This window comes from Canis aureus, chromosome 14, assembly GCF_053574225.1.
Source record: "Canis aureus isolate CA01 chromosome 14, VMU_Caureus_v.1.0, whole genome shotgun sequence".
NCBI classification, from domain to species: domain Eukaryota; kingdom Metazoa; phylum Chordata; class Mammalia; order Carnivora; family Canidae; genus Canis; species Canis aureus.
In genome coordinates, this window is record NC_135624.1 from 36,566,620 (window position 1) to 36,591,395 (window position 24,776).

A 24,776-nucleotide genomic window follows, 5' to 3' on the forward strand; every position below is an offset into this window, starting at 1 on the left:
AAGGTGCCAGCTAGACCACGTCTGTTGGAAAGTGAAAGGCCTGACAGTCTACTTGCAAGGGCTTTTGTTCTCCTGCATTTGGAAGTTCTGGGATTCCATGGGTTTCTGACACTCGTGCATGTGCCCTGCCCCAGGCATGCACACAGACAGAGCAGAACCACAGCCGGCCCCGCAGCGCAGGAGTCAGTGCCCCTTCCCTGGTCCCCCACGAGACCCTTCAGGGCTGAAGAATGGGTGTCAAGATCGCAAGAGGCTGCAAGGCTGTGAGCTCGAACTTAACCTCTATCCCAGGTCCTTTTTCTATAAAAGGAAATGCACCTTGGTGGTCGAGGAGTGCATGTGCACCCACGACTTAAGAGAGCAAGTGTCCAGACATTTGATGTGAAATGATTGACATCACTTTACACACCACTGCACAATTTTAAAACTTCAGCTCCTGCTTTGTCTCATGCGCTAGACCCCAGGACCCACTGCAAGGGAGACAGAGGTGCTTTCATTGTAGCCCTGCAGCACACAGGTGCTAGCACACAGTTGGGGCCTACTATGTGACCGATGCATGAGCACAAGCACACTGATGTCCCTGCCAGGGGAGGCCGAGCTCTGAGGACAAGGAGAGTCCTCAAGCCTGTGTGCCTCTCCACCAGGCTGCTATCCTGCCCTCGGGCAGTGGAGTGACCCAGCAATTTCGGTGACACACTGGGAGGGTGTGGCATACCTGGAGGGAAAAAGGGATTTGTTGGGTTTGGATTTGGATTCTTGATCTTCAACGAGCGTCCGCCAGAGCCCTAACATTATTAAGTGTGATAGCAACTACTATGTGTCAATTTTGCCAGGCCACAGTACCCAGCTCCTTGGCCAAGCATTATTCTAGATGTCTCTATAAAGTTATGTTTTAGAGATTAGCATTTAAGTCATCAGACTCTGAAGAAAGCAGATTATCCTCCATAACATGGGTGGGCCTCATCTAATCAGGCGAAGATCTTAATAGAAGGACTGATCCCCCTCTCCCATACCCAACAAGAAGAAATAATTTGGTCATTGGGTCAATAGACTGCCTCTGTGCTCAAACTGCAGCTCGTACTTTGGTCTCCAGCTGGAGTTAGTCTCTGGACTAACCTGATGATTTCGGACTTGCTGGCCTCCGTAATCACACGAAACAACCCCTTAAAATAAATCTGTGTGAAACATCCTCCTGGTTCTGTTTCTCTAGAGAATCTGGACTAATAAATCAAGCATGTGTCAAATGCCCCCAATTGCACCAGATAGGGACAAGGAATGCTGGGTGGGGAGATGGGGCCCAGCACAATCTCATCCAATCCTCGTTCTACACATTGGGAAACAGAGAGCCAGAGAGGGCAAGTGTCTGACTCAAGGTCACACAGCAGGTTGGTGCCGAAGCCAAGAACGAAAGCACACCTAAGACCCTCTGTTCGATGTCCTACCCATAAGACTCCATGGGGGCTCTTGGAGTGACATTCAATTTAATTATGTGGATAAACCAAAAGAAAAAATAATCCAACAGAGGGTCTTATTGATCACTCTGTGCCAGGCTCTAGGCTCCAGGCTTTTATATGCTTATGTCACTAATCTTCTCAGCAACCCTGCAAGGCAGGCATTAGTGTCCCTTTTTGACAGATAAGCTGCAAATCAGAGAAGGAAAATAATTTCAACAGGGCAAAGCTGCTGGCTTGTGATGGGGAGGGGATGCGAGCTCCAAGTCTACATCAGAGGCTCCACCTCCAGTGAGGCTGCATACGTGGAGGGAGGAGCTTGGCTACTGGAGAAGGGACCCTCGCCTCCCGTGTTTTTTCACATGGTCAGCTCGTTTTGCTATGGAACTCTAGTTTCTGCAAACATCTTTGCACGGAAAGGCTTATTTTGAAGGGAACACCTGGCCTCTAATCCTTCCAGCTGATGCTGCAGTCTGCGTGGATTCCCATGTTATTTGCTAATGCACTGGGCTTCTTGGGGATTTGGATGCGCAGCTCCTAGGGGAGGAAGGGGGAGTGGATTTTATTCTCTGCTTGGCAGCCCTTGCCTGGTGGGAAGGCACGGGGTGGGTGCGCAGCACTGAGCCTGCATAATTGGATGGGACCCAAATGGAAAATACACAGGAAAAGAATCAGGTCCTGAAAATAACCCATTGAGCTAAGCTCCATGAGCAAGTTCACTGCTGAGCACCCACAAATAAGCTATTTTATCTGACTCTTGTAAAAGACAGGGATGTCTTCTTTGACACACATCCCCAAAAATAGCCAAGAAAAGAAATAGAAGGGGGAAAAACTATACTGTATCATGTGCCTGCTATGGGTCTATTTTTGTACTGTCTTGATACATATTAACTCCTGAGATTCTCTCTAAAAGCAGGTATTATCCCATTCTCCAGTTGAGAACTTGAGTTTCCAGGGGTGAGTCAACTCCCCCAAGTCACATGGCGCTGAGGAGCACAGCAGGCGCCTGAGACCATAATCTTTTCTCTCCCACATCACACTCTCTCAAGGGCAGGGATCTGGCTGGGTCATGCTCAGCCTCTCGGATGCCAGGGTCCATGTTCCCTGCCCCAGTCCACCCCAGGTCTAGGGCTCTGAAAGGCCTCCAAGGAAAGCCCTGCCTGGTGCCGGGCCTGGGCTTGTGATGCTGAGTGAGCTTGGTCTCTGTCCCCAGACGTTCAGACACCAGGGGAGGAGAGTCTGAGCTGCCTAGAGTCAAGCCTGGAGGAAGTATTTTGGAGAGAGAACCTTTTCCAAGGAAATCAGAGACTGCTTCTCAGAGGATGTGCGTTAGACTTCCTTCTGCGAGACACTATTATCATAATCGTCCTCACAGGCTCCTATGGATCCAGCAAAAGGCCTGTCTTGGAATATGCGTCAAAATGCTTTGAATTGACCTACGGCCTCCGATGTTCCCTAATGTCCTATGCCAATTACCTGGAAAATGGTCTGAGCTGGAGATTTTCAGGTCCATCTCTGGGGAGGCTCTGTGCCAGCACATGTACGGGAGAGGGAAGCAGGACCCAGCTGAGGGTGCAGCAGGGCTGTGATGTGGTCACAACAAAGGTTTCAGCCCACCCACAGGCAGTCTGGAGCCAGGCCTGCAGCAGGGGGTCGGGGCCGATCCAGGGAAGCACACAGCATCTGCTAAGGAGGAGGGGTCAGTGGGTGGCCCTGGGGATGCAGAGGGCACAGGAAGTCCTGGCCTTCCACTCCTTCCCAGTCCTATGCCGGAGCCTAAAGCCATCTGTGTGCATGAGGTAATACAGACACACCCACCTCCCCTGCCTGGCTGGCTGGTCCCCTGGCCTCCACTCCCTGCTGGGTCCAGTGTCATCACCGAGGACATGGGTTCTAGAGGCTCAGTGGCTGCCTGAGATCCTACATCCACACGTCGCTAGAGTCCACCTTCAACGAAGTGCTATTTGGCTTTAAAGTCTCCTCCTTTCAAAGCACAGAGCCCTGTCCTGGGACCAGTCCCTGTCCCGCAGGAGGCTCACAGCAGCTCTCTCCTCAGCTCCCCACATGAGGACACGTGACATAGAAGCCTGGCCCAGATGGACATGTGACTTAGGGCAGCTTTTGCAGCCTGGCCTCCCTGGCTGGGGCTCAGGCTAGGAGAGGTGATGTCATAGGAGAGCCAGCAGAGCAGGGGACTGGATATGCTGGACCCTGTGAGCCAGGAGTGGGGCTGCACAGCACAGTGGGGTGCCTCTTTGGGGGCGGAGGGGGGCAGGCTGAGTGCAGACAGCCTTCCACACTTATACTATGGGCTGTGGGATGGTAGTTCAAAGTGTCAACCCAATGGGCCACAGGGTGTCCAGACACTTGGTTAAACCTGATCCTGGGTGTGACTGTCTGGATGAGGCTGACATTTGAATCAGATCGCCCGCCTGACATGGGTGAGCATCACCCAACCAGCCAAGACTGTAGAACCAAAGGGCTGAGCCAGAGAATGTCCTCTCTCTGCCTCCCTTCCAGCTGGGGCACCAGTGTTCTCCTGCCTGCACATCCAGGCTCAGGCTGGAATACCACCAGCTGGGCTCTCCTGGGTCCCAGCTGGCAGGGGGTCAGGTCTTGGGACCTGTCACCCTCCTTCACCACATGAGCCAATTCTGTCCAACAGATCTTCATGTATATGTATAGTGTAGACACAAATATGTCAATGCTCGTTGGAAATACTCTAATCTGTTCCTCCATCTATTTCTTGCTGTTTCTGTTTCTCTGGAGAAGCCAGGCTAATGCGGGCTGGGTATTTTTGAGCAGGTCCCTAATAAAAATGCTCCTGTGTTGGCTCAGGAGAGACAGGGGCAGAGTGATGCTGAGTGTGGCCAAAGCCGTGCACCTTACAGAAGGGTAGGGATGGGTGCTGATGGGGAAGAAAGAACGAAGGAAAGGTCAGGGTATGTATATTTATTGAGTACCTACTGAGTACCAGCATTGGGCTAGGAACTTTACATCCATTACAGCCATGGGTATACACATGACCCCAGAAGATTATTAAGTTTTCATGACCTCACCCTTTGGGGCGGGGCAGGGAGGAGAGTTAAGACCCAGAAAAGTGAGCAAGTGAGAGACGGGGCCAGGTTTTGAAAACAGCTCAAGGCCAATAGGCTTTTAAGGTTATGATGCCATCCAAGGGAGGCCCCTCACAGGGGACCACACAGAAGAGACGCATGTGAGGACCCTAGGGCCAGTGTCTGCCCCAAGGCCGGCATCAGGATAGGTTTCACAAGAGGGCAGGGATGGATGGGCAGATGAGAGGAAGGGACACACACCCCACGCCCTGGAAAGCCGAGTGTGGCCTCAGGGCCACGTCCCTGTGTGGACCTTACCTCTGAGGATGTCGGCTTGCAGTATCCGGCTCCGAAGACCAGGTTTTCCAGAGAGAGGCTGGACTGTTCTGGTCCTGTGTCTGGCCCGCCTTTACCAAGCCAGGAGCCTCTTCCTGGACGGGTAAAACTGCAAGGCACGAGGATTGGAGAGGGAGAAAAACAGTGTCAAGAGAGGGATGGTGCCAGGAGCTCAGCCCCTCGGGGCTGTCAGTGGGGCACTGGGAGCTAAGGCATTTAGGAGGCATAGTTTGCTCGGGCCTAGGTGGTGCACCTGGCATGAGATCCTGGCAGGAAATGGCACACATCCTAGAGGCTGACCACGTGCCTGCCGAGAGACACTGAGGCAGGGCTCCAAGGGGACGGGCTCCAGGCCAGAAGGACGGGGGGCTCCATCCGGTACCGTCTGGGTCTTGCTTCTACTCCCTTTGGGGTACAATCTGGAGTGAGCTCCTTCAAGCCTCCCCCCTTCCCTAAGCTCCTGTTGTATTTCTGCTTAATTCATTTATTCAAAGATGTGCTAGGTGCGTGGCACACAGCTGGTGCGTGTTCGGTGGCAGGGAGGCCAGCGGATGCAGCAGGCATGGGCCTCTCTGCAAAGACACTGTGGCCTAGGGAGGGAGCCAGGTGTAGTAGGGGCAAGGTGAACTCAGAGCCGTGAGCACAGAAGAGCAGCGTCTGGAGCCAACCAAGTGAAGGAGGACCCGTTTGTGGAGAACGGCCTGGTGGGCTCGAAGCCCAGGGGCAGCACCCACAAGCTCCGGGTGCCTCTGAGGGGCTGAGACGTGGGAAGGGTTGGTCTCAGCACCTTCCCCGGCAGCCCTGAGGATCCCATGAGATGAGCCCAACACAGCTTTAAGTACAGCATCAGGCAAACGGTAATGATTCCATAAATGCTCCAGCTGTTGTCGATCATGCCACAAATATAATAAAATCGAACGCCATCATTACCGTGTTTAGATAGTTACTGTTGATAACAGCACAAATATCACCGGGTGTGATATAATCATCACTCTCGTGTGGCTGGAGCAGCGATGTAAAGCAAGCGTGCAGTTTAGCTACAAATGGGTAAGAGGGACGTTTCGGGGTAAACAGAGAATACATGCCATGAGCAGCGATGCTCAGGGCACGTTCAGGGGCAGGATGCAAATGAATAACTGGAGTCACTGGTTATTTTACTTAACTGTGGGCTCGGCTGGCTTTCCCAGTCGATCTGAACCCCTCACGCCGAAATCCAGCTCTTCCCATTTAAGGATTAAAAAGTAGATTCTCTTCTTCGGGGTGTTTCAGGAAAGGCGGGAGGCCTTTTGAGGTTACATTTTAATTTCACACCTGCATCTTCCTGATTGGTTTTAACTGACACTGCAAAGCTCACCTTTCTGGAAAAACCAGAGCTTGCCCTATTTGACAGGTATTTCCTATAATTTTAAAGGGTTTCCTCTGCTCTCAGCCACTGTGAGCGAACTAATAGAAATCCTTCCTGTAGAATCCAGAGAACAGAAGACAGTTCTATTTTTACCCCCATCCCTGGAGAAGCAGGCTTTGACGTTGAATGTCTATGTGGGCTCCTCTCTGTTGCATCAGATTTGCAAGGAGCTCTTTCCGTCAGGTTACATTTTCTACGAGGAGTTTCCAGATCCCAATTTCTTGTTAGATCGTATCAAGGCTCCCAGCAGCAGGGGGAGTGACACCTGCTTCTCACAGCTGTTTAGGTCAGTGTGAACACTGAATCTCCTAGTTGGACCCTCGCTGGTCCTCCTGCCTCCACCCTGATGTCACCTGCAGCCCAGCCCACTCTGGCCAGCAGAGGGATCTTCATGGTGTAGCTCTCAGGAGGTGATGCTCCTGCTCAAAACCTCCCATGCTTCCTTCTTCGACAGTAAATGGATTCTCAAGTCTGTAATGTGTTATTAGTCACATTGTTAAATGTGAGCTTTACCCACCCCAGTTTATCTCCCTGTGTCCAACTCAAAGGCTGTTTCTTCTCTGAAGCCCATCCTGGTTTCCCCTGAGCAGAACTATTTTTTCCCCACACTTAAAGTTTTCTCAATTCAGAACGTGCTTGTTGGGTGCTAGCCAGGAGGCCGAGATCGGGGCCTGTGACACGGTAGGCACTGTGTAGATTTTAATCAACTGAATGCATGGCCAGGGTCTCAATGACGTGTACTATCTCATTTAACCCTTCTAACAACCTCCTGGCATGTAGTGACACAGAAGCCCCGGGAGGTGAAAAGTCACCTGTTTGAGCTAAGATGCTTAATCAGCAGGAGACTCAAAATGGAACCCAGAATCCAGATCCCTTGCACCCCAAAGCCAACCCTTTTAAGCCCATCCCACATCGTGCTCCCAGGGTGGTTTGCATACTGATCTAGACTTAAATACTTAAATGTGTTTCTGCCCTGCTGGGCTCTAAGCCTTTTAGGGTCCCAGATCTGATCCATTCATCCCAGAGCTTCCTGGCTCGGCCTTTCCAGAAATGGCTAAAGCTTAATACCCACCACTAATCAAGCACGTGTTCACCATATGTTGGCACTGACTGTGTGCTTCATCTCACCCCCTTCATCTCTGTTGGGTTAGTATCACTGCTAATTTTGGTAAGTTCCTTCCTCCCTCCCTCCCTCCCTCTCTCCCTCCCTCCCTTCCTTCCTTCCTCCTTTATTTCAATGTTGAACCAGATGTCTAGAGAAGTTAGACACCCCTCCAAGAATCTCCAGCAATTACCTGGTGGTGCTAGACATCAGGATGGGTTCTGATGCAGCTGAGGCACAAGAGCTCCATCTCTGGAACCCAGAACTGCCTGCAGGGAGCTCTGCTTTTCCCAGCTGGGCTCTCAGCTCACCTTTAGCAGTGGAGAGCCAGCCACTCACAGGACACCACCTTTGGTCATCAACCCTGTGTCGCTGACAGCAGACAGACTGTGTCCTCACGTCTGCGCCAAGGCCACTCTCTGCCAAGCCTTAGAGCGAGCACACAGCCAGGGAACATCCTTAGCAGGATCATCATACACCCTGCGGCTTTCTGGATTCTATGTCTCCTGCAAATTCCCAAATCCAGGTCTGCTTTCCTCTGATTCTGTAATGTTTCCTGTCAAACCCAGCATTTGCCATATGATGATGCCATAAATGCAGATGGGCTCCCTCCATCCAAGTCTGCACTCCTCGAGGGAATCGTCTATCACAGTGTCTCTCTAGTATACTCTTCATGTCCTAATGCTGTTCCTGGGGCACAGCAGGCCTTTGATACAGCCCTTCAGACAGACCAGTGAATAGTCTTATGGTCTCCCTTACAGAGGCACCTTCTTTTCCCTCAGGGTCTGGTTTTCATGGAGGAGTTCAATCCTCGATGGGCAGGAGAATGTCTACACTCACTTGTAGAATGCCGGAAGCCAGGCACTCCGCATGCACAACCCATGACGCCAGCTCTCTTCAACTTAAGTGGTCTTGGCTCCATTCATGGGCTCTGAACTAACCCCCTGCCGTGGGCTCTCCCTAGGTCAAAACCCAATACTGCTGAAGGCTCGCCCTATGTAGTGCCCCTTTCTCCCAGACACCATGTTCTTTAGCCCACCGAGCCTTGATCTCCATGTGACACTTCTCAGTTTGGGGATGATGGTTGATCTGACACATAGCCATCAGGTCCACCATTCAAGGTCAATGTCTGAATTGACCCCATCAACAAATGCAGCCTGGGAAGGAGCTCGGCCGAGGGCCACAGGGATGGAGTGAAGGCCGCCAGGAACAGCACGTCTTGACCACATCACCTGGCTAGGATCCCGGTTCCTCCTTCCCTACTCGGTGACTCCAGCAGGCGATCAGTGCCTGGGCTTCACCCAACACTCAGTGGGACTGGAGTCTCTCCCACAGTCATTTGAACTCCCAGTTGGGGAGTCCCAGAAGCTGTCCTGAAAGGGGACACTGGAAAATCAGCTCCTTCCTGAGATGTCTCCCCGAATGGCACTTTGCACATGTGAGCAGCCCATGCCCAGTTCATGGGCAAGGTTCTGAAGTGATCCCGTGTACACATCTGGCCATGTCAGGTGCATAATGCAATGTGCCAGCTCCATTCCTGCAGTTGTAGGATTCAGGAAACCTCGGTGGTTTATGGGGTTTCACTGACTGGAGAAAACATGGGGCCACACAGGTGGTCTTGCTTTTGAACAAAGAGCAAGCTGGGGAGAGGGAAGAAAAGAGAGCCCTGCCCCGGGGCCTGGCCATATCCTCATCTAAGAGTCATGGGATACATGAGCACTCCTGGTTTACAGATGAAGACTGTGTGTCTCAGGGACATGTGGGGACTTCTCAGACAAGGCACAGCTAGAAAAAGCAAAGCCTGGCAGGTGCGTGGGTCTGACCCCTATGGAGTCTGGATCTGATCTACCGCTGGCAGGTCTTCAGCACAACCCACCCCTGTGCCCTCCTGAAGCCCTCTCCACAGCTCCCACCCACTGCTCACCTCTCCTCTGCTCATGAAGGAGGCCCAGAGCCTAGACTGTCGGCCTGGGAGATACTCCTCTGGTCTGTGCCCATTAATCCCAGCCAGCCCGGTGCCCCTGGACCATACCGGGGACCGAGCAGAACAAGAAATACAGGGCGGCACCCCCGCAGGTCTCAGATGCTATCCATAACCTCATACCTGATCAAGGGCTGCTGCAGAGCCACCAGGGCAGCATGGATGGTCACCGAGATCACTGACAGGTGGAAATAGTCGAACATGACGGGGACCTGGTGGTGCAGACCCCTCCGGGGGTGGAAGTGCAGGCCGAGCGTGCGGCTGCTGATCAGAGGTGCCCCCGCCACGTCCCTCAGCCTGGAAGGCAAGTGAGCGAGCGCACGTGAGTGATGGCAGGCCATCCCTGCTGTCACCCAGGCAGGTCTGCGTGACAGCCTCACCCCGGGGCCAACCACCACGCACACATCATCTTATTCAATCCCTACAATCACCCTGTCTGGTAGAAATCATTTCTCCCATGATCGGCAGCTGAAGAATTTAAGCACCCAAGAAGAAAAAGAACTCAGGAGGCATCACACAGCTACCTCTGGGCAGCCCCGGGGCTCAGGCTCTGCTGCCACGGACACCAAGCCCTTTGTCGGGCCAGTGGTGGAGACACTCCCAGATGCATTTCAAGGCTCATCTCAACACTGGAGCCACCCTGAGCTCCCTCCCAGCCTGCCTGCCTCCCTCCCTGCTCATCTCTCTCCACCCACAGCCAGGACAGCACTCCCTTTGTAAGTTTGTATTTTCTACGAGATCTCTGCCTCCTGAGACCAGGAAATGTGACTGACTCGCCTTTCTATCTCCACCACCTAGCATCCTATCCAGCACACTACAGAGTCTGGCTCAATGTTTGTTTATTAAAAGGAATAATTGTCTGCCCGAATGAGTAAATGAGTCCCAAATCATACTTGTTAAACAGTCTGACCACTTTCATCAAGGATTCCTCTACCTTTGCTCCAGTATTTTGTCCTCGGTGTGAGTCTGATTCCTAACAGATGAACTGGCTGGGAGGCAAGGTCCAACCAAGCCTCTGATGATAAAAACGGGGTTGATTCTGCTCTAAATGAAGCTCCTCCAGTGCTAATCCCAAGCTCTAGAAACCGGTCACTCAGCTTCTCTCAAGTTTCTCTGAACCAGAGCACTTGGGATTTGGGAAGCTCTACTTCCATGAGTAAAGCAGAGAGCTCAGAGAATAGTCAGAGGACAGGCTTCTCCTTCCTCCGTAGATGGGGAAATGAGACACAGAGTAGAAGGGGAGCAAACTCCCAAGACCCAGCCCAATAGGTTATGCTTCCTGGAATCCTTGCTGCTTACAGCTTGTGTGCAAACTGACGCCAAGTATATAAATCGCTGCAGCCCAGTGTGACTCCATAAAAGACCACAAACAGGGCCTCCTCTCTTACCTGGGAGAAACCTGATGGGGAAGGGGTTAAGAGCACACCTTCTAAGCCTCAGAAAGTCATTATCATTTATAGTCACTTTAATTCTGACAACAATTTGCTGAGGTCTTACTAGGAACTGAATCCAGTTCTTTTCCTGCAACCTGTATGACCATCGTATGAGGTCTTTTCTAGTATTTACAGATAAGGAAGTAAAGCCAGCCTGAGTTAACTGACTTGTTCAAAGTCATAAGATAAAGCCAACCATGCAGTCCATTCTGCAGTACTGGACTCTATTACTTAGAATGCATTTGGTCACAGCGTTGTGGGAATCACAGAAATATTCTTAGGCTCAAACAACAACAGGATGGGAAGTACATGTCAGGGTAGCAAAGGTGTCAAAAATGTGAAGAATTTAAGCCACATTAATAGGAGTAAAGACCTCAGAATAAAGGAGGTGATAGTTGTTTTGTTCTCTAAAATGGCTAGAGCCAATCAATGGAGATAAAACTCAGTTCATGGGTTTCTCAGTTTAGAAAGGATGGAGATAAACCTGAGAGCACTGAGAAGACACTGTCTGTGTTCTTATAAAGGAACTCAAAAAGAAAAAAGTCAAACAAACAAACCCACAAAACATGGAGAAAGAGCCCTGATATTTAGTTGGAGATGAAGAGATGACTTTATTGAAGAGTCTTATTATCTGATCTCAAAGGGTCATCCTGATTGAGAATTTTTCTAAGGGGTGGCATGGACTAAAATCGAGGGCAAGCGAGGGAAGGCACACCAAAAGGACTTGTTCCTTAAATAAAGAAGAATTTCCTCATAGGCAGAACTGTCCAGGGATGGAATGGGATCAGATGGCAAGGAGGGAGCTACCTGTGTCCGTGGAGGAGTACGCTCATGGGCCTGTACCACATAGCAGGTGCAGGTGTAAGGGTAGACTAGAGCAGGGTGATGTTGACTTTGGGGATGAGATAATGCTTTGTTGGGGAAGGAGTGCTGTCCTGTGTGCTGCAGGATGTTCATCGGCATCCAGAGAATCCACCCATTACAGGCGAGTAGCACCACCCCCAGTGTAACAATCAAAAATGTCTCCAGATGTGGCTAAATGTCCCTGGGGCATAGAATCGCCCTACCCACAGTGAGGACCACTGGAGGAGATGGGTGTCAAGGGGTCTCCCCAATCCCTAATATTCCACACCACACTTCTCTAGTTTGGTCTCTGGCCTGCATGGTTTTAAAGAAGCCATCTGTGTGGGGCATGTTTCAAAGCCTTATGTCTGTCCCCAGGATGGGCTACAGACGCTGTATCATCCTTAAACCCAATTTATGAAAATGAAAAAATATGGCATTATGAACTCTTCCGCAGCCTCTGGCTTCCTGCTCCTCTTAGCTAATCTTCTCCTCCATGAAGCCCCCCTGCTCTGATTGTTATTAAGCACTCTGCATTACAGCGAGGAAGGGACACAGGGGAGCCTGGCCCCATGTGCATTTAGGAAGCCACAGAGAGGAAGAAGGCATTGATTTGGCAGGCCGCACACTTGAGATTTTGTCTCTGTTAATCTTCATAACAGACCTCAGAGGCATGATTGTATAACAATGTCCATTTTATAAATGAGGCTGCTAAGATGTTCAGGGACCTGACCAGCATCTCATGGCTGATGAGCACAGAGCCTGCACTGCTGATTTTCATACACGTTGGGCCTATCTCTGTTGACTACTGTTTTGATGGCAAGATAGTCTCATCTTCTGGGTCTACCATGACTACCATTCAGCCTGCCTGGTGGAATGGATGGCAAAGGACTTCAAGGCTGACTTGCAGAGTTCTCTGATGCCTTAGAAACGTCCACCATGGAGTAATGGATGAATGTCTCCGAAGGAAGCAGGCAGAGGAAGGTAAGGCAGGGTGGGTTAATGAAGTGGGTGAATGATAGGAGTCGCAGATGGTGGAGGGGGCATATGAGACCAGACAGAGGGGCTTCACTTCTGATTTTATAGGTTAGGAAGAAAGCCAGCCTCCTACAGGGGCTGAGTTCAATATGGCGCTAGAACAGCAAATCCTGGGAATGGTATGAGGAAAATGAGATTTTCCAAGCATCTACCATCTCACAAAGGAGTAAACAGCAAGGATGAGGGAAGCAGGTGGCCAGAGGGGCTTGGGTCCAGACAAAAATGAGGAATCTGTGATATTGAACCCAGACACCATGGCAAGACCATGGACAGATACTTTGACTGCCCAGAGACTAGACATGACCATCTGCACATCAGCAGATGCCCATTCTTAATGTGCAGACACATCAGGTCATGGGCAACTCAGAGAATCCCATCTGATTCTATTCCTCGTGTCATGGAAACTCCCATAACAATCAGACACATCTTGGGGATGAGACAGCCCTTGAGGAAAGGGAGAAAGTTCCAATAGGGAGTCTGGACTTGGAAGGGATTGAGGGATTGTCTTGCCAACATAAGACCACCTGGCCAACTGGTTCTCCATTCTCCATAGTAGAACGTGAAGCAACTGCTGAAGAAGTACAGACACCAGAAGTGCAAATTAATTTGTGGAGAGTGGTCAAAACAGTTCTCTGAGATTCTGCTAACAGCACAGAGGAAAAAGGAGTGTTTTCCCCATAACTGTAAGCCTAATGAAAGAGATCTTTGTCCTGTGTCCCCTAGAATCAAGGGAACATAGGTCCTTGTACCTGACTCATCCTGTAGAAGTCCTCAGGAGAGAAGTTGAGGGTGGCTGCAATGACCAAAGGAAGAGTGAAGAAGACTGCAGGGGGAAGGGAGGCCCCATCAGTGAAGGATTCAAGTGCCTTTGTTCATTTCCCAAGGATCAGATATGGGTTCTTTGGAGAAGAATATGCCAGAAGAGCTTCCTGCAAGGGGTGAATGAACCAGCCGTAGGAGGCATCACTATATCAAAGCACGGCAGGATTGGAGAGGGGGTAGTGAGGGAGCTTGCCTAATTTATGGATAGATCCCCACACAATGTATAGGGATACCCCAAGAGCAAAGAACCTAGCAATTCAGCCTCTACTATATGGAAAGTCCTGCTTGCTAAGGAACCTATCCCACATGAACCTTGCCCTCTGCAATCTCCTTCCTCCTTACCGCACCTGACCCTGCAAGATCCACACACCTGGGCAGAGACGGGGCCAGGAGCAAATATGAAGCCACCCACCGTGCTGTCCCAACCACCACACTGCCCCTGGCCTGGGGGCTTCCAGATCCGAGCAAGCCCAGAGCTTGCTCAGGGTGGTGGTAGAAACAGGAAGGGAAGGGAGCAAGGAAGAGGTCATAAACTGGATGAGAGGTTGCAGTTTTGGAAATATCCTCGAATAGACTTATAATCCTTGAAACAGGGCCTAGTTATCTCTGACCTGATAGAACCTGCGGCTGACAGCTCACCCAGAGTAGGAGGAGGCGGAGGCCCCAGAACAGGATGAGAGGAAGCAGTTATGGGGAAGAAGAGTGCCTGTCTCCTGCCTGTTTAATCAGCAGGTTACAAAATAAATGGGTTTTCCTTTTTCAGAGAGTCGAAACACAATAGCAGGCATTTAGTACAAAGATGCAGAATCTTGGCCAAACCTCCTGTGATTCAGAAGGAGCCTTGAGACTTACCACCTCACAGGGTCATTAATTTAAAGACCGAATTAATGCTGCACTGAAAATGAATGGAGGTGTCAGGCATGAGAAGGTGCTAGATAATTAGGGCAAGCAGGCAGGTGTTTTCTGTGCGCGCAGCACTTGGGCCATCTGCCTAAAATGCGTGCAGTCTGAAATGACCACGTAGACACTCCCAGCCCCATGGCGGGGTGGGCTGTGGCAGTGGAGGGCACTGCAGTGTCTCAGGAACTGGGTTTCTGAGAGATGTTTTGGGGTTCATGGCCACGAGGTGCCCCAGGGGTAGAGTAGGGTTGGAGGAAGGAATCCATACCACCACGATTCAGAGATTTCGGGACACTCACTGTTGTTCACTGTCTGTGAAGTGCAGATCCACCTTGAGCTGAAAATCAACTTCACTTAACGCCTCTTCCACCTGCAAGAGAAACAAAGCGCAAGAGATTGAAGAGTCAAATCTGGCCCAAATGAGAAATGCAGCTGACCTATTTCTCAAAGTTTAGGAAAAGAATATCGCCACAAAGTTGACATCATTTATTCGTCAAGCAGAATTCCCATGCATGTTCTCTGGAATTCTGGTTGAAGGGCCTGTGAGTACTTCCAGGAAAACAGGAGGGGATTTATGTGGTCACACATGGAGAAAAAGCCAATTTGAAAAAAAAAAAAAAAAGTTAAACAAGTTTGCTGTATCACAGGACTTTTGAGAACCTTCTCTCCCCAAAACAGCTTTGATCTGGGATCCTTTTAGGCGGGATGGGAGGGTTCCATGGCACCTGCTCTGGGAAGGGCTGGGGGAGCTGTGAACTCGTTCAGAGGAAACCCCATTTGGCTAGTGATGGGATGATGTGAGAGGTGACATCGTCTCTGCCCTCAGGCACGCCCGCCTGGTGGGCCCTACTGTCCGGGTGTCCAGAGGAGGTTGCGATGCTCAGGAGTGAAGTTACTCTGCAAGGTGGCTCAGCTTTCTAAGACGGCAGATCTTTCATTGTTGTCTTGAGGTCCCTTACATTCAACCATTTACACCTTGAGACACTTTGGCATGTCCTGTCCTATCCACAGCTGCTTTCATTCTTGACTTTCCATTTTTCACCAATTGGCAAAGGAATCTATTTGTTTTAACTGCCAGCTTCCAACATGCATCTATTCTTTTTTTTTTTTTTTTTTAGGATTTTATCTATTTATTCATGACACAGAGAGAGAGTGGTAGAGACACAGGCAGAGGGAGAAGTAGGCTCCTTGCAGGGAGCCTGATACGGGACTCAGTCGCAGGACTGGATTCATGCCCTAAGCTGAAGGCAGGCTCTCAACCACTGAGGCACCCAGGCATCCCTCCCACAAGTGTCTAAAAGATGGCACCCCTCATTCTTCTTTTCCACACTGGACACCATCCCCCCATCTCCAGGGAGGTTGCTTGCCGAATACTGGGTCCCACCGCTGCCCCAGCTCCGCAGAGAAACCCAGGTCAACACAGTGCACCTGGGCCAGGACTCGGGCTCCTCCCTATGCTCGAGCTGGCCCGAGCCCTCCTCTCTCCCCTGCAACACAAACCCCTGGTTTCTAATTTCTATCTCAGCATTCAATGCTTCCTGTTACAATGGCTTCAGGTTCCTAACCTGCAAGCCTGTGAGCCAAATTATATCTGCAGATACATTTTGTTCAGTCCACACAGAGCTGCAAGTTGCAACTCGCAAATTGCAAACATTAAAAAATCAGGCAACTTCACATTTCTATTGCAAGTTTCCAGCTTCTATTAAATAAAAAAAATCCCTGGATCTGGCAATGCAGGGCTGGCATCTGGAAGTTTCGTTTGGATCAGGCTCACGGTGCTCATTGACAATCCTCATCTGGCCTGTGGCTAAACCCCCTTGGCCATTTTCTTGCCTCATGTCCACAGTAATCAGTCACCATTAAGGGAGAGTAGTCTTAATTTATTCTGGATCTCCAGCTCCAGGAATAGAGCCTGCCACATAGAAAGTATTAATGTATCCTGAGGAATAAATAAAGCTCTTCTCCACCCCCATTCCTCTCAGTTTTTGTTTCTTTGCAAAATGTCCTCATCCCACAGCGGTGGAAATCTCTTACCCAAAGGCATCTCTGGAAACGTGTTCCTGGTTAAGCATAACTCAGGCAGAGACATATGGGTGGAATTTATCTTTAGGTCCCCAGGGTTTTAAAATTTGTTCAAAAGAAAAAAAAGCATTTAAAAGTTAACATTTTGCTGGATCCAAGTGCTATGAATAACTTCCGCTTCTAGCTTTGTTTTGCATAATCACAAACCTTGCTTCGTACACACAACCCAAGCAACTGAGCCTCTTGCCACCCGTTCCTAGGAAGTGAGACTGGCAAAGTTAGCCCGCCTAAGCATCTCCTGAGCATGCTGGCTAGCAAAAATCCACTGTAAGTTCCAGTTTTAAACTTGCTGCAATTCCTTTGGAACTAGGAGAGGAATCCCGGGCCAGGACGAGCTGGGGCTAGATTGAGCCTGGCTATGACTTTACTGATGTCTCAATAATTGAATTCCAAGATGCTTCAGAATGACGTCACTGGCTTCTCTAACCATTGAGTTCACCATTGGCTGTTGGCTGCCTTCCCCTCCCTCCAAACACACATGTACACACACACACACACACACACACACACACACTTGCACATCGATTCATGCAGAAGAGTGCACACACATGCACACATTTGCACATGCACATATGCACACACACTTGTACACATGTATTTCCACTGCTCCGTCCTACTTGGCTAAAGACATCACTTCCCTTTAAGAGTCAACGTTTAGCACCAGGAAGGCTTTTGGGGTAGCTCTGGACATAGTGGCTAGTATTTGCAGAGGAGTTCCTATGTCACAGTCCACTACCCATACTGTTACTCAATGTGAATAAAACTATGGATTCAAAAATATTGTCCCCATTCACAAGTGAGGACACTGAGGCTCAGGGTAGTAGGGAATTCCCAATTCAACTTCCCCACGGTGAAGTGATGAATGAGTCCCACGGTCCAGATTTGGTCAAGGGTCTGTCCACTGCTCTGGCCTATTTTGATGGTCTCATCTGTGTTGTTGGGTTGTGTGTTCTCTCCTGGTTGGTTTTGACACCCCTCATCATGGTGACTCTCACATCTTCCCCTCTGTTCTTAGCTTCTCTCTTGAGCTGCATCACAGCTGGGCGGGAAAGAAGGCGCTAAGATACATGAGTGCCATTCTTGGTGGCATATCTGGGAGCTAAGATACATGGGTGCCATTCTTGGTTCTACCCTGGGCCAATCAACCTCTCTAACTTGATTTTCTCATCTGCCAAATGAGGGTGAAATGTTACTCTTCCTCCTTAGACAGCACTGCTATTGTGAGACCAAGAAAATGCACACCATGGGCTGAACATAGCGTATGAACAAAGATCATTCTCAACAAATATCAATTATTGTTATTATTTCTAAATTACTAAGGTCCTGGCTCCCCCCCTGCACTGACTCCACACCAGAGGCCCGAATACTGCTTGTAAACACAGGCGTCATGCTCAGATTGCCTGGGATCAAATCTCAGCTCTCCCACTTCCGAGCGGAATGACTTTGCACAAATTACTTCCTTTCTCCACATCTCTGTATCCTCATCTGTAAAACAGGCACAGTAAAACACATCGCAGTACTGTAGCAATGATTCAAGATCTTCCAAGAAAGCACTCGACACAACGCCTGCCACACAACACACACCTAATAAATACAAGGTTCTATTCCTGTTACTATCCTGAGGATGTTAATATGACTCAATCTGAATTCCTATCACTTCCCAAAGGAAATGCCTCTTCTCCTAACTACCCAGGGCTGTCAATGGACCCCAAGCCCATTTCATGGCCAAACCATACAGTCAACTCCCACTGAACTTTCTTGACTACAGGATGTGCTGCATCCCTCTGCTTAACCTAAGCCCCAGTCTATGGGCTGTCCTCCCAATGGAACAGAATTCACTCTTTCCACCCGTGCCCACTGTTGCTGCCTCTGCACTGGTGCTCACCAGCATTCGCATGGGCCACAGCACTGCCTCCATGCCCTGGGGCTTTGGGCTCCACATTCTATATTTCCACCAGATGGACTTTTTGGAATTCTAGCTCTCCTCCCCCTGACTCCCAAGGGCGCCTCCTGCTTGCAGAACAGGTAAACATATGGTGTTCAGCAGAGCACGCATGGTGCTCCGAGATGTGTCTTTAACTCTCCTGTCCAGCCACACACCTGTGCCACCTCTTACCCCACTGGAAATGACCCTCTCCTCCCCAGATCTGCCATCTACTTCGCTGCATTTCCCTGCGCTCAACACGCTACCCTTGGTTTCGAAAGCTCTTCACAGCCTCCTGCGGAAATTCCACTCATTCTGTACAAATTCAAAATTCTTTATATCAACTCCCTGTCCCCTCTGCCTGACTCACTAGGTCTGGGATGGCTTGAGTAGCTGCATTTTGAACAAGTACTGTGAGGGTTCTGTGGTGTGAGTACAGTACGGAATCCCATGTTGAGATGCTTTTCATTTTTAAGCCTATAAAAAATGCAACCTTATTGATAAACGCTTTTTGATATAATCTGTTCCTTGTCCTCCTCAAGGCACAAAGCATTTTGCTGTTAGTATTTGTCCTTTTTGCCTTGGCTGCTGGGAAGCTGAGGGCTGGATGTGTTGGCTGCCATTAGCAACGTTTAGTGCCATGTTTGCATATTTTGGTCTATGACATTCATCCCAGGCTTCCAGGCATTTCTGCCCCCTTTTTGTATTTTTCCTCTACTCTGGCTCACTCTGCTGTTGTTGTTATTGTTTTTTTTTTTCTTTTACTATTCCATGCATTTTGTCAGCCTTCCCAAATCCTCTGAGTGATTGCAGAGTGTATATAAATAAAATAGTCATCCCACTTCTACACTCACTCTTGGCAACTATCATGAAAACATCCATCTTATGCCTTAAGCAGCAATGGCTTCTGTCCATGGTCCTGTCCTGCACTGACCCGTGCTCTCACGGTGCGGGCAAAATCTTCATATCTGCATTTCCCAAAGCTCGTGCAATAGTGTGCTTGATGAGAAGCCATTACATAAGTGTCTACTGTTCACAATGACGGGCTGTGCGCACCCAGGAACATAAACTCTGGCCAAGTGGCTATTGGAAGTGCTTTGGCTGCCAAACACAGACAGATATTCCCTGGAAAAGAGCTAATGTATCCATTCTTGATATACAATGTTTATGGACATATCTAACTAACTTTAATTGTCACTGATATGGATATAATGATTAACTGCAGCATTGTTTGCTGCTGTATGGATTACCTCAACACGATAATAAATTATTAGTTTATAGAGATGAATGACTTGGCATAAGAAGGAAGCAATATGTACGGTCACATGGACTCCCTGTTCAATCTCAAAACCAAGGCTTGTTACAACCTCACGCGAGCTAAACTTGGGTGTTGGGAAAGTTTACCAACTGCAGGGGCAGGAGCAAGTGCTGGAATTCAGATGGAAGATGACCAAGACACCTGAGCAATGTCCAAACCCAGCCTCCCAACATGACTGCTGACTGGAACGGCTTTGAGGTCAACGTGCCAAAGGATGATGGCCCGTGAGAGATAAAGTGATGTTCTCTTGCCAGAATCTGGGCAAGCCAAGTGTGAGTGCACAGCCTAATTTGGAGTTCCTTAACAACTCAAAACAACCTCAGGGATCTCTTCCTAAACTGGGTTTGGGAAGGGAGCAGATGATCCACTCGGAATGAAGAATTCATTCATCCCAGGAAAGGGATGATTCACAATGGTGTGGGGAGGATTTATGGAAAACCAGAGAGGATGGCCAGTGTGGCAGGGCTGGTCAGCAGGACATCTGTGCTACCCTGCACCAGGAGAAGCAGGCCGAGGGAGTGGTTATCAGAACTGGAGAGAAAGCTACATGAAGTGAGCCCCTTGCCTTAAGCTGAGATGTTGGCTAAATGTTTAACATCTGGTTCTCAGAAGGAAAATTTAAAACCTTAATTTGCAGTATTGCCAATTCCTCTGGTGCAAATGGTGCAAATATTCCCAACAGCATTGATTTCCAGCCACCCATGTGACATCCTTGAATGAGGAGCTAGAAAGAGACGTGTACCTTTGGCTCTCACAAGCTAGCCTAAGCAGGCTCCAGCACATGGGACAGGCAGCCCTCTCTGAGCCAGCATGGAAGGAGTCTCTGGCCACACTCTCCTCTCTTCCTCCAATCACCACCAGGCCTCTCACACTCTGAGCCCAAACAGAAACCAGAAGGTAAGGATGCAATTCGCTCTGGCATCCAAAGCAGGTGGGAAAGGCAGAGAGGGGTGATGCGCCAGCTGTCAGAAGACAGCCAGCGCAGCTAACAGGAGCTGGTCTGGGTCTCTTTGATTGCAGTTACAGATCAAGTGTTCATAGTCACCGTGATGGCACTGGGGAGCCGGGGCTCAGGGTAACTGAAGGGTAACAGGGCTCACTGGGGATATCCATTTCTGTTTGGAAAGAAGGTGGTTACAAAGCCCCTAAAAGGAGGGCTTCCAAATTCAGCTGTTCATTCACCAACTAAGTCCCATCTGCCCACACCCATAGGGTGTCATACATGGAGTCCCATGGCAGGCACTGGTGTTGCAAAGACAGAGGAAACTCCAGCCCTGAGAAGCCCATAGATTGAAGGGGGGTGGGGAACAAAATCTAAGACAAACATCATGCCCTTCCACCTTTCTGGCAAAATCAATGGCTCCCTGTAACCCAAGAATAAGCTCTGCCTTCCCTCCCGGGTCCCATAACACCAAGTCTGGCCCCATCTACCTCTATAACTTCACCTCCTGCTCCTTCCCTCCACTCACTGTGCTAGTCACCTTGGCTTTATCATTTCTGCTGGGACACATCACCTCATTCCCACCTCACAGCCTTCATCTTTGCTGCCCTCCTCCAGGGACGCATCCTCCTGAGCTCCTGGCATGCCTGAATCCTCGGCACCAGGGTCTCAGCTTAATGTTGACTTCTCAGGGAGGCCTCCCCTGTCTATTCCCCTCCAGGGAAAAATCTCCAGCTTGTGTGAATGTTGTATAGGAGCTTTTCTCTGGACAATGGTGAAGCAGCAAAAGTCTTGCAGAGGGGACCTGCCGTGAATTCTCTTCCACTTTGGGTCCAGTGTAGACTCACAGGACCTCCAACAGGGGTGCCAATTCCCACTCTTATGGCCTTTTTGGGTGCTTCTTATAGATGAGTACATGGAGCATGTAACAGTGGGAGACTCAGTGATAAGATGTACTTGATTTATTTTTTTGACTACATTGAAATGTATTGGTTTAATGGTAAAATATAAGCCCCACGACACCAGGGCTATTTTCTTGGTCACTATTCTATCTTTGGCCCCTAGCAGGTGGTAGTTGGCACTCAATAAATCGTGGATGGATGGATTAGTGAATGAATGAAGAACAAGTGACAGGTTTTCACCTCCAGCCACACAATGGAACCTGGTCACCACCTAGACCATAAAAGATGTGGATGGAAAGCCGTGAGGCATGAGAGGAGGAAGGTAATGCCTGGTCCTGCAGGAACCATTCCACACACCACTTAGGGAATGTGAGTGGGGGACATGCTTCTAATCAGACTTTCTTGAAATGGGAATACATTTCCACATGTTTAAAGGTATTCTAGGAGGAAATGAGCAGCTGGGATGTGGCAGTGTAATCGGAGGTAGGACTGGGGAGCCGAGAGCCATGCCTTAGACCTCGGATACTCCTTTGAGATGTGCTAATCTGAGGAATAGAGAATTTTCTATCAAGTCTCCAATAAATGGAATGAGATTCCCAAAGTCTATAGGCTTTTCCTCATGCTGTCCCCCTGCATGGGGCATGGGGCATGGGGCATTCTTTCTACACCTCTTAGTCTGAGGAACTCACAGGTTGTGCTTCTCAAAGCTGGTTCCTTGGTAGAACCATCGATGCCTCCCACAGAGCTCATTGCTCCATCCTTGGGGCCCTTTATTTATATACACAGCCAGCCTTGTGCATGTCACCCACCAGGGTGGTGGTTCCTATACTTGTTTTCCTCCTAAATTCCCCATCCCTGGAGGGTAGAGTTCCTGCTGCCTTTGGCAGCTTTGTCCCTCAGTCAAGGGTCCAAACAGAGCCCTGCAGAAAGCAGATACTCAGTAGGTGTCCACTGACTGGCTCCTTGACAGAGTGCAAGAACAGATGAACAAACAGGCCCATACACCATGAATAAAAGCATCAGTAAGCTAAATAAGGGAAACTGCTTGGAATATGTCAGGAGGAAGCATATGAATGAAATAATAAGTACAAAAATGAATAAATAAGTAAGTGCAGGAATCCTCTAAAGTCATGGATCCCTGTTGGACTTTAGAGCAAATCTATGGTGTCTCCTTCACTTACCATTTACCTCACAGTGGATACAGATGTACCTGTGGCTGGCGGCAGATGCCATGACTTACCCTTTCTCCATCTAAGAGCAAATGAGCTCGGAAGATCACAGCGTCATTTATGGGGACCTCTTCATTCCTGTATAAGATCTGAAAGACCCGGCTGTGCACGACGTTCTCATGGGCGCAGGCTGAGTGCAGGCTGCTGCTGTCTGAAAAACAAGAACCAGCGGGAGCCCATGAGCTCCAGTCCTGTCCTGTCCCTCCAGCCTGCTCAGGTGCCACTCCGGCTCAAGGAAAGGAATGGCCCCCAATTACAGTATGGTGTCCAAAGATTAAAACCATTGAAGGATGACATCCCAACCTATAAAGACTCCTGTTGAGTGAACTAGGCTGGCATCTCAGAAGAACCTTACCAATCCCTCACAAACTGTATGATCTGGTCATGCGGCACTCCTTGGCTGAAAATTAATGCCTGCTAAATCTCTCACCTACTCACATGTTCCCCTACACTCTGAGGTCTTCCATAATACTCCTCTCCTGAAGTCAGGGAGAAAGAGGAGAACAGAGAAATACGGAAACTTCTTTTCCTTCTCCAAGGACTTCCTAGTACCTAGAGAGTCTCTCTCCTGAAAATGTTGTTTATACCTCAGGTACCATATGGAGAACACTCTATTTTGAGTTTTAGGTAAGTGAATTCTAATTGTATTAGACATCAGGTTTTTAAAGGAACTTGTTCGACTCTTTGTCTTCCAAAGCATTCTAAATATACCCTAGTCCCTAAACACTATCTGCAAGTTGAGTTCAACTTCAGGAAGACACATCTATCCTATGATGACAAGAGACTTGGCTGCATCCACTGAGCAGAGTTATGGAAAGCAAACTGAATTTCTCAGAACCACTTAACACATAAACTGCACACTAGGGAAAATAGAAAAAAATAATCTAAAATAAATAATGCTAATATTTATATAATATAAGGCAATGATTACTTACTCATAAAATGACCAGCCGTGTGGTACTTTACAGCTTCCAACATGCTTTCCTGTATGTTACCTAATTCCTTGATCCTTGTAGGAAATTGCTAGGGAAGATTTTATTTCAGATGAAGGCTCAGAGGAAAAGATGCGGGACTCTTGGTATTTGCTATGCAACAAGTCATTGTGTGGATACATCCTCGCATCTATCTATTTAGCAACCAAGAAGTCTCAAGTGAATGAATAAAATGCACCCACCTCCTAGCAAAAGGTAAGTCCTCTGTAACTCACTACAGAAAGAATGAAATAGCATGTTTGCAAAGAAAGCCCAAAAAATATTAGGAAAAATCAGTGCAACCAACAAAGAAATGCCGCAGCTTAAATGCCTCATGAGTTGGCCTCAGATGGCTTGAAGAATCCCTTGGAAACAGGAACAAAGGGTCACTCTTACCCTCCCCCTCCCAGTGCAGAGTGACACCCAAGTCAACACCTGCCTTGTAGCTTCAGAGGACAGAACACAAATGTGTAAAATTCCAGGTCATTGCCAAGGCTGCTCAGATGTTCCTGCTCTAATTTGCACTTCGTCATGAAGGAAATGGAATTACCAGGCTAATGCAGACCTATTTAGAGCCACTGGATTCAAATTGATGTGGCTTTTAAATAGAAGTGATCCTTGTGTGCAAATGCCCTTCTGTTTTTATTTGCTGCACCAGCCCTTTCTCTATCACTGTCAAGGTCTAGTTGATCTATCAGCCAGCCCGACACTGTGGCAGAGGATGGATGGGGTAAAGACTCTGAAGGTCAGAGCAGCACTGAGCCGTCTAGTACCAGGAGGGACAGCCAGCAAAACAGTTCAATCACCAGCCTTTCTGGGCAAGTGACATCACCCCTTGTAACCACAGCTTTCCACGTGAAAAATGGTCATATCCACCCTGACCTCCTGGGATCCATATAGATACAAAGAGCATAAAATAAATTAAGATCCTAATACCAGGCACATACTGGATGTGCAATATGCAGTAGGAAGACTATTTAATTGTGCTTAGAAAAAGGTCTAAGTGCTCTCTGTTGAATACAGTTCCACTGACCACATTTTTT

General features: G+C 49.0%; 1 protein-coding gene across 2 annotated transcripts in view; it reads right to left on the reverse strand.

The window, feature by feature from the left end:
- Window positions 1-24,776, reverse strand: part of FAM135B (family with sequence similarity 135 member B) — a 283,976-nt gene that overhangs the window by 82,621 nt on the left and 176,579 nt on the right. For both annotated transcript variants that reach the window (XM_077847362.1, XM_077847361.1), the window contains exons 4-7: window positions 22,774-22,913; window positions 14,667-14,737; window positions 9,455-9,628; window positions 4,826-4,952 (exon numbers count right to left, since the gene is read on the reverse strand). In XM_077847362.1, the coding sequence (XP_077703488.1) occupies window positions 4,826-4,952; window positions 9,455-9,628; window positions 14,667-14,737; window positions 22,774-22,913 (512 nt within the window). The remainder of the gene's footprint in view (window positions 1-4,825; window positions 4,953-9,454; window positions 9,629-14,666; window positions 14,738-22,773; window positions 22,914-24,776) is intronic.